The following is a 10,438-nucleotide window of genomic DNA, read 5'->3' on the forward strand; positions in this document are numbered from 1 at the left end:
GAAAATTTTTATCCTGCTGAATTAAAAGATTAAAAATACCTAAACTCAATTTTGCTTTGCATGTGGACATGTGCACAGAAAATGTGAACATTTCCTGGAAAAAAAGTATATCTTGATAAAATAATACACATATAAGCAGCAAATATAAAACACTAGCAGAAAAAAATAAATGTGTATCATGTTATAAAAATTTCTTACTTAAACTTCTTTACCCGATGTTATAAGGAGAAAAACTTATAGAAGATATGTAGGATAATTTCATAAAGAATAACCCAAAATACAGTCAGACAGCTCTTATAGGAAAATAAAATGAAACTTAGAAGGAATTAGTTTTGGATCTCATACACACATTTACTCATGCATCATATTGGTTAAAATGGAGAACAGGAGAGAGAATATTAGAAAGAGGGGGAAAGCATACATTTAAAAAGTAGCATGAATTTGACAGTATATATAGACAGGGCACCTAAATTCTTACTCCTTTCTCCCTTCTCTCTCTCTCTCTCTCTCTCTCTCTCTCTCTCTCTCTCTCTCTCACACACACACACACACACACACATGCACATGCGCGTGCACATCCCATCTTGTTAAGGAAGGTGAGGTGTAGTGTTAATAAACAGGGACCATCCAGCTCACAGAACACCAAGCTGGGGCTAGAATGACTGCTTGGCCTATCAGCAGCAGGCAGGCTATCTTCTCTCTGACTGAGGTGAACACAGAACGATCAGTCCATATGAGGACAATGGGAATTACTGTCACCAAAGGTGCAGTTTATTTGCCTGCTGAGACTGTGCAGGAAAAAAGAGAAATAAAAATCCAAAGGGAAATGTTCATTATAGAAAAGAAAGCAAGGGGATACTTGTTTCATTTTACTTTTTAAATACAAAGTGGATAAACGATTTTACATAGTTATTCCTTAGATGTCTGTGAGTAAGAAACAGGGAAAGAATAATCAGAGTGGAAACTGGAAAGAGAAAAGAAATACTTTCATGGTACACAGAGAGAAAACATTAGACTAAATGAATAAGAAAAACAATATTGCAGCTAAGGTAACAGATTTTATTGTGAAAATGTCAGACTTCCTAATATGTTAAATACCTGTTTATGTTTTAAAAAGAAATGGAATAATAGTTTTCTTAATAATACATCTCCTTAGATCTCAAAAATAAAAAAACTAGTCATGAAATAATTTCCCCCATAGCACTAATTAACATTTAAATTCCACTGAAGAAGCAATGTTCTTAGTCTTGAGCTGTGCCAAATGACATCACTATTGCCAAAAATTAACATTTAAAACTATTTCAGACAAATCAGCTTTTAAGCTTAGGGTTAAGAAAACGCTACCCATAAAACTCCGCTTTGCTATCCTGGTATATCTAGGTGAGGTCACTCATTTAAATTCACCTTCCTGGAACTCAATAGACTTTCCACATCTAAGGTCATTGTGTTTCATTAATCTTGCAATATTTTCAGCCACTACTTCTTAAACGTCACTCTAGCTACTAAAGTTTGTATCTGCAAGTGATATGCCATAAAGACTAGAACAGTTATTAACTTTGAGGATGGATGCATATGTGAAAAGAGGTTAGAAAACTTAACAAGACAAGAAGCAGGCTAACTGCCCAGATGCTCAAAATGCCTGCTATACCAGATGACGTTTTCCTTTCATAGTAAACGTGTTTGCAAGTCATATTTCTTGCCTTTGGAAAAGCAATATAATTTGCTTACTTTTTTGATGGTATAGTTAGCTTTTTTAAATTTATTTTTAATTGTATGTCTGTTGTGTGTGTGCAATGTGGAAGTTAGAGGGTTGAGTATCTTCCTCTACTGCTTTCTATCCCCACCCTCAGCCCCAGACAGGATCTCTCCCTGAGCTCAGAGTTCACTGACTGGCTTAGACTGGCTACCACCAAGCTCCAGGGATAGGCTTGCTCAGGGTTACAGACTTAACATCAATACACTCTGCTTTTTACATGAAAGCTGGAGATCCAAACTCAGTCTTCATGTCTGCAGAGCAAGCACACTTTATCTGCCACCTCCAGTCCCTAGTTGTCTTTGTTCAACAAAGAAAATAAAGTATTTCTCAGTCTACTCCATAGGTGGTGCACCAATGCAACAGCAAGTTATCTCAGTGAGACCTCTAAGCACCTCCCACACTCATTCACCTGTCCCTGTGAACACAGTTAACCTCATCCAAACTATTATCAATCCTTTTGGACAGTGAAACAGCCTCCTAACTGATAGAACCACTGAAGATTTTCTCTTGGACTAAATCCTAAGCCAGCTCATGGTCCCTTTTTTCCCATATGAAGAAGCTTCCATAGCCCATAAGACTTGGCCAAAACATTTCCTTTAGCCTACGATGCTCCACGATGCTCCACGATGCATCACTAGCATGATCTTCTGCAAATACACACCTGAGGAAAGTCATGGCTGTTGGTTCATTTGAACATTGAACATAGATAGAACCCATTTCCTGGTCCACGTGAAAAGACAGCCATCTAACCACCTTTAGTGCCAGGTAACAAATACACACTGGTTTCTCATAAATCCCCCCACGTTTTCAAAGCCATCCATTTTTTGTACATTTCCCCCTGCTGTTTCATAATTTTTCCATTCCCTGACTCTATGGAACCCCCACTCACTCCTCTCTAACCCTTTAAACTAACTGCCTCTGTACAAAATGAACTTGGATTCAGTTCACAATGGGCTCTTTTCTGTATTATTACTCATACAATGCTTTACATTTTGACACAGGGGGTCAACAAAATTGTTCTGAAAAGGGGCCAGGCAGTAAAATATGCTATGTTTTGTGGATATGACATCTCAGTCACAATTACCCAGTTGCGTTTGCACCAAAGCAGGCACAGACCACATAAAACAAATGAGGATGTGCCCCAATAAAGCTTTTCAAATTTTACAGAATTTTTATGTTTAAAAATACCATTCTTTTAATTAGAAATGTTTTTAAGTATCTGAAATATAAAATGTAAAGACCAGTCTGAACTCACAGACTTTAGAAAAAGAGTTGGACTTAACTTTTGAATCAGTTGGTCACCCATGGTCTAGCCCTACCTTGTCAGTCCATTCTGTAAAATTCAAAGCATATCAATCTTATGATTTTTTAAACATTCTCAATGGACACAGTGTTTACTGAATTCTAGGAATCCCACTGGAAACTGGGCCATCAAATAAATAGTATAAAAAAATTTCAAGGTGATCCCATAGACCCTCAGCAATAAATTTACTCTGCTCAACTCTTATAAATGTTGAGAGATGTAGAGTAGAGAAATATACAATATTATTTATAAAGATGATTCTCTATTTTCTCACTGGCTTCTCATCTGACTTTCCAACATATGAAGATAAATTTCATCATTACTGATGACAGCATTAATGCTGGTCAGTTTTATCACATGTGGGGGCTCGTGCCTATCACTGCAGAACCCGAGAGACAGAAGTAGGACTGTTGCAAGCTGAGGCCAGGCTAGGCTACTTACACCCCAAATTCCAGGACAAACTGGGCTAGAGACTAAGATTCTGTCTAAAAAAAATCCCAGCTCCCCCAACTCCACCAAAAACGTTGACCAGTTTTTAAACTTTATATTAACCAAACAGAACTTGAAGCTAGTTATAAAGTGTGGGAAACTTTGTGTCAAAAACTTACAAATCTTTTCAAACCAAACTTTCTACAAAAACCTTTGGACCTGAAATTATAACATTTTACTTAAAATGTTCCTAATTAAGGCAGGCAGTGGTACACACCTTTAATCTCAGCAGACGGAGGCAAAGGCAAGAAGATCTCTGAATTTGAGGCCAGTCTGGTCTACAGAGCAAGTTTCAGGGCAGCCAGGGCTACATAGAGAAACTGTCTCAAAAGAAAAAAAGTCTCAATTAATATTTAAAACAGACAGAGGAAAAAGCTTTGGAACCCAAAGAAATTCTACTGAACTCATAAATAATTGATATGGTACTGGAATCTTTTAGTCCTAATCATTCACTCCGGATTTTAATGTTATCATTTATTGCTTCTAAATAGTATTTGAATTTTTCATTACCTATATTAAACTATTATTCCTAGTCTTAGACTTCTTAACATCATTAACTTTGATGGAATTAGTCTGAAGAAGACATTTATAATACTCTAATGGGGCAAGAGAATCTCCGATTACAACAGGGCTGGTGCATTCAAATTTAATCTTTCAGCCTCATAATACACTGAGGTTTCACTTGGATAGTTTGTTTTCAACTTCCCAGGAGAGAGTGCTCTGTACTAGGAATAGCCTATCTTCCAAATGTCATATGGGCCATTTAAGATAAACTGAACATTTGCTCAGAGAGATCTATTATATACACAATTATAACATCTTTTTACCCTACTGTTCCTTACTTCTGCACAAGAAAACATCTTTATAATAGAAAAATTCCTAAAGAATATTGTTGTAGTCAGTAACTCACTAATAACAGCTTTTTGTCCAATTCCTTAACACAATTAAGAACTTCATGTATATATTTTGATAGCATGGCAAAGAGCAGAAAATTAAAAATAGGAAAAAGAAACGCATCATGAGATCACTACACAGGCCAGTAAGGCAGCTAGCTGCTCAGGCACCGATCATTAAAGTCACTGAGAACCACTCCCTATGGCTACACTTCTCAACTAGTACATTCCACAGCTTTGTTGATTTCCGAAGATTCCCTGTACAGAATGCATATGATCTGTAACTAGTGATACTTCACGAGCTGTTTAGAATGCCTGTAACAACCCTAATATTCTTGATGCTAATTATACTCTTATCATCCCTCCTTTCTGCAAATTATTTTCCTCGTTGTACATATCATTTAAAAAAAAAAGATTTTTATTTATTATGTATACAGTATTCTACCTGCATGTCTGGCTTCAGGCCACAAGAGGGCACAAGATCTCATTAAAGATGGTTGTGTGGTTACTGGGAATTGAACTCAGAACCTCTAGAAGAGCAGTCAGTGCTCTTAACAGTTGGGCCATCTCTCCAGTCCCAGTGTACATATTAGGTGCTGCCTAGCAACACAAAACTCCACAATACTCAGGAACCTGCATTTAAATCATCCAAACCACTCTCCTCTCTAACTTTACACCCTTCAAATCTCTTCCAAAACAGAAAGTACATATAAACATCTTAAGTAAGTATTAACACAACAGTGGCACGATTCTCAAGGAAATGCTGCGCATTTTGAAAGCTTCCTGAGCCCCGAGGTACACAGAGCTTCTATAGAAACTTAAAGTACCCTTCCTTAGAACACAGCAAGCCCACCTCAACGGTGATGGAACACAAACTAGGATGGCTCCAGGGTACAGGTGAAGTTCTGCCCTCCCCCACCTTCTCCACCTCCACAGTGAAATGTTCAGAAGGGACTGCTAATGAAAATACAAATCTTCTGCTAATACTCCACATGCAGCACTGGCCGAGAGTAAATATTCATTCTTCCCTACTCGGCATAAGCACTAATTAATGATAGCAACAAACAAAAGGCTTACATTCACACATATGTTTTAAAGCATCATCTACTTAACACTTTAAATGAGAAAAAATAAATACATACTTAAATTTAGGTGCTTCCTAAAACTTTACTTACCCTTTCAGCAGGCAAGAGGCCTTAGGGAGATCAGAGGCTCCCACAAACAAACAGGCTAATTACCACACTAACTCTCAATAAGAAAAACATGGTGATCTACTTAACATCAGTGACACAAAACATTTATTAGCAGCTCTTATTCAGTTAGCTTAAATTAAAGCCTCTCTGTCTACAAAAAACTCACATATATACTTTGTAGGAATCTTATTTGGGTCTTGAGGTAGACTGTCCTAATTTTCTGAGAAAACGCCATACTGATTTCCAAAGTAGCTGTACGATCTACCTCAAGATCCAGCAATAACATTGTTGGGTACATACCCAAAGGATGCCCAGTCATACCACAAGGACATGTGCTCAACTATGTTTATAACAGCATTATTTGTAATAGCCAGAACCTGGAAACAACCTAGATGGCCCTCAACCAAAGAATGGATAAAGTAAATGTGGTAGATTTACACAATGGAGTACTACTACTCAGTGGTAAAAATGACATCTTGAAATTTGTATGCAAATGGACGATCTAGAAAAAAACATATTGAGTGAGGAAACCAAGACCCAGAAAGACAAATATAATATGTACTCACTCATAAGTGGCTTCTAGACATAAAAAAACTCAACCTACAGTCCACAATCTCAGACAACCTAGACAACAAAGAGGACCCTAAGAGAGACATACATGGATCTACATAGGAAGGAGAAAAAGACAAGATCTTTTGAGTAAATTGGGAGTTTGGGGGTCACAGAAGAGGGTAGATGGAGAAGGGGAGGAAGGGAGGGAAGCAGAGAAAAATGTGTAGTTCAATAAAAACAATAAAAAATACCCTTCTTCAATATAGACATTGGTGAAGCTTAGAAGCACTCTCATATTGAATACTGACAAGAATACATCTCATAGAACACAGGTGAAGATGTAAATTGGTGCTAAAAAAAGAACTTGGTAGATTTACATAAATTTGATAGGTTTATATAAAACTCTGCTGTACATCAATAGTACAGAAAATTTCAATCCAATTTTCCTTATTATTTTTAATACAAAAAAGGACCAAGAGTTAGCTTTGAGATGATTCTGATCTATTTTGATGATCCACAAGAACCATTACTAATTGGTTAATACTTAGATACGCAATTGCATAGATTGACGGAACTAATTTACATAAAAGTTGGTTATTCCAAACCATAAACTCTCTCTCTTCCCTATTTTTGTTTCCTCCTTACTCTGTACACTGTTTATTTTAAACCGCCATTCATTCACTAAAACACATACAACCACCACACTTTTGCAAATTTTCTTTTAAGAATCTCTAGCCTTTATTTTAGAAGACTATACTACAAATAGTTCATTCATGTAGAAAGGATTGTTAAATGTAACTAGTTGATTTTTCTGACCCTATTAAGGATCTCATGCTTGTTTTTTACATTTACACAAAAAACAAAGTTTATAAACTATCCATACAGATAAGAGTTAATTTCCAATTAGTACATCCACATAATATGGATGCCTTTTCTAACATAAATTATTTTAAAACCTTCAACTATAATCAGATCAATAAAACATACTAGTGGCTTGACATATATATACATACATATATGTATATATATACATATACAAACAACAGATCTGATATATGGAGTTGTGAGGATTAAATTACATGGAATATGCATATATATTATATATGTGTAATATATATATTTTAAAGTAGCAGTATTGGTGATTGAACCTAGGGCCTTGTTCATGTTAGGCAAGTGCTTTACCGCTGAACTATACCCCAGTCCCTCTGAGCATTAGATGAAATGGTCTACAAAACGCGTGAGCACTCCACTCCAAAGCTACTTTAGTAAACGTTTGCCATTTGGGCTAATGAAGATTTCACTGTAAAAGTGGGAGTTAGAGCTATTTCAGGAATTTTTTCACTTTTATATTTGATTTGGATGTTAAAATGTTTTAACAATATTAGTGATTATGAACATAAACAAAAATACTTGTTCCTCTAACTTCAACTCGTTTTTAAAATAAATGCAAATTAAAACTTTATGCAAGAAATATGCAATTTCTTCATCATAGTACATTAACCCCGTTCTACTTGTGCATATCTCCAAGGCTTTTAATGATGCTATAAATATATATGCATGTATCAGATGCCAGTTTCCATAGATAGATAGACAGATATAGATATCTCAAACTGTTTCAACAAGTACTATGGGCAGATTATAAAACTTTTATAATTAAAATTCCTTTTGAGAACTCTCATGCAACCATTCTAAATATATTTATCACAAAAGTACCTGCTCCAATCATATTCCATTACAAAACTTTTCTGTTCTCAGTTTGACAAGAATATCAAATTCCCTTTCCTAACATACGTTAAATAATTACACAGTTCACTACAATAAAAGCAGTGTTCTTGACTGCTGTAGTACAACACCATCATTTACTTTCTCCTTTTAGATAATTTTTGAGGGAAACAACTCAGGCAAAGCACTTGGGGGAAAATTAAATAATTTATATAATCTACAGATCACAATTTTGTGACATTACAGACATACATTTTGTATTTCTTTATATTTCTAAGAGTAGTCAAAGTCGCCTATGGTAGACTTTAACAAAACGCTTATTTATTTAATATTACCACGTAAAACATAAAAGTGAGTTGGCAACAGATATAAGGGGACTTTGTTTACATGTCAATGTGCTTTCAAAAAAGCATAAATAATTGCCTTTTGCCTTGCTAAGATCAAGTGTAGTTGTGTAAAGAATGAAAAACTATTTCAAAAGCTTTAAAAGGCTAGGGAGACTGTTGTTGACTTGAGCAAACATATGTAAACAAAACCAAAATCTTCTGTAACTAACTTTCCCACAGTGTAAGGTGGCCTCTAAAATTAGGTTTTGGAAGTCTGCATGGTTCTAACAAGGTTTTCCTAAACGAACACAGCCTTTGCACAACAAACTGCTGAATTGAGGAATGACAATGTTTTAGGACTTTTTTTTCCAGTTAGCAGCCAAATGCAGTCTGAGAGCAATCAAGTTCCCACTCCTGCATTACAACGCATCACTCGAAAGCATGCCTATCTCTTCATGTGGCCATAAAGTGATCAGTTTCTAGATTCAAAAACAGTATACTGCACATATTTTGCCTATACTTATTTTTCATTACCTTTGCCTTCTACCAACTCTCTGAAGCAATAAACCTTTCTCCCTATTTTTTTTTTAAATACCAATACTCAAAGGGGGTTCCATAAGTTTAGGGAAAGTTTTGGAAACTAGGGCAGGATTTTTCCTGTCTCATCTTGATTTCATATTATTTCTGCTTAGGATAATGGAATACCTAATTCCAGTCAACTGCAGCAGGCACTGGCAGCTGATGCTAAACAGAAGTCTTTAGATTAAAAAACAAAACAAAATTGCAAGGTGGCAGCCCATGTATTGGAGAAATCGTAAGGGAAATAAACAGAATTTTCGAGTTAGAAGATCCAAAACTAGCCTCTGTCTCCCAAAGATAGGACTCCAGCCTGAAGTTTGTCAGTGGCAGCAGTGGGGCAACTTTGGGATCAGGGCACCCAACTAGCCACCAAACACCCCACCTGCAGGAGTCCATCGCCCCCGCCCTTCCTGCCTGCTGGCTCCTGCTCAACCAGGCAGAAGTCCTGCCGGTCTCAGGTAGGGAATAGCCGCTGGGCGCAAGAAAAAGCGGGAGTGCCGGGAGTAAGTTGAGGCACGGGCAGGACCCAGGGAGTGAGTCTTAGGGTGTCCAGAGGCGGAGAAAGGGGCCTAGCTCTCACCCTTGTCGCACGCCAGCAAGAAAAGCTTCTCATTCAGGGTGTTCTCCTCCTTCACCTCCCGCACATCCTTCAGCGCCATCACTTCGTTGGGCGACGAGGAGGATGGGGAGGAAGGCAGGGAGGAGGAGGAGACGCCCGAGAGGTCCGTGCTCGGGTACAGGGCCGCCATCATCGCGGCCCACGACGGGGGTAGGCCAGGAGACGGAGGTTGGGCCCCCATGGGCGCCGACCCCGACCCCAGCCCCGCCCCAGAGCTGGAAAACGGGTGAGTCGTTCCCAGGGCCACATCTGCATGCGGCCCGTTGGCCCCGAAGGGCGTCGCCTCGCCTCGGAACCAGCACTCGCCCTCCACGGATAGCCCCAGGTTGGTGGCCGCACCGGCGCGACCCCGGGGCCAGCGACCTCTGCCCAGCCGCCGACGCCCCGGTCGAGCTGGTCCGCGCCCGTCCGGGGACGACAGAGTGGAGCGCGCCAGGGCGGCAGCGGTGCGCGGGGCCGTGCCAGGAGCCGCGGGGGCCGCTCAGGGGGCGGCCCGGCCTGGGAGGGAATGAGGGGGCCGCCGGCCGAGGAGCTCGGCGCTGCGCCTCGCCGCACGTCAGGCTCCGGGGCTGTGGGGACCGTTGGCCCGGCTGCACCCGCGGGAGGCAGAGGCTCGCCGCTCTCTCCTCTTCACGTCATCCTCAGCCCCGCGGAGGCGACGACACCGGGGCGGGGCTGGAGGCGAAGCCCGCCTCGAGGGGGCGGGGTCTGACGGGGCGGGACTGGTGGGCGGGGCTCCAGGCCTGACGCCCCGCCCTCGTCAGTCGCCTAGCGCCCCTGCAGCACCTATAGGAATCCGAGGAGGGGCATGAGAACGACCTGGTCGCAGTTCTTAGGTTGCAGATTAGCGGCTGGTGCTGCTGCTGTCGCTGCTGGGGCACAGAAAGTAAATACACCGCACTGTGCCATTGAGCTTTTGAGGAATTGTCCTAGAGCCTGGCCAAGCAACCCGATTTTGGAGTTTGTGTTTACGTTACCCTTGTTCCTAAAGGCCGTTTATAATTTT

At 39.8% G+C, this 10,438-nt stretch overlaps 1 protein-coding gene across 3 annotated transcripts in view; it reads right to left on the minus strand.

Moving 5' to 3' along the window:
• Positions 1-10,079, minus strand: part of Trpc1 (transient receptor potential cation channel subfamily C member 1) — a 47,811-nt gene extending 37,732 nt beyond the window's left edge. For 2 of the 3 annotated variants that reach the window (XM_057766738.1, XM_057766736.1), the window contains exon 1: positions 9,394-10,079. In XM_057766738.1, coding sequence (XP_057622721.1) covers positions 9,394-9,613 — 220 coding nt within the window. In that variant the 5' untranslated portion in view covers positions 9,614-10,079. Of the gene's footprint in view, positions 1-39; positions 5,075-9,393 lie in introns of those variants that run through there. The other variant, XM_057766739.1, reaches the window with a different exon arrangement.
• Between the last annotated feature and the right edge of the window lie 359 nt (positions 10,080-10,438).

Source organism: Chionomys nivalis, chromosome 4, assembly GCF_950005125.1.
Source record: "Chionomys nivalis chromosome 4, mChiNiv1.1, whole genome shotgun sequence".
NCBI classification, from domain to species: Eukaryota; Metazoa; Chordata; class Mammalia; order Rodentia; family Cricetidae; genus Chionomys; species Chionomys nivalis.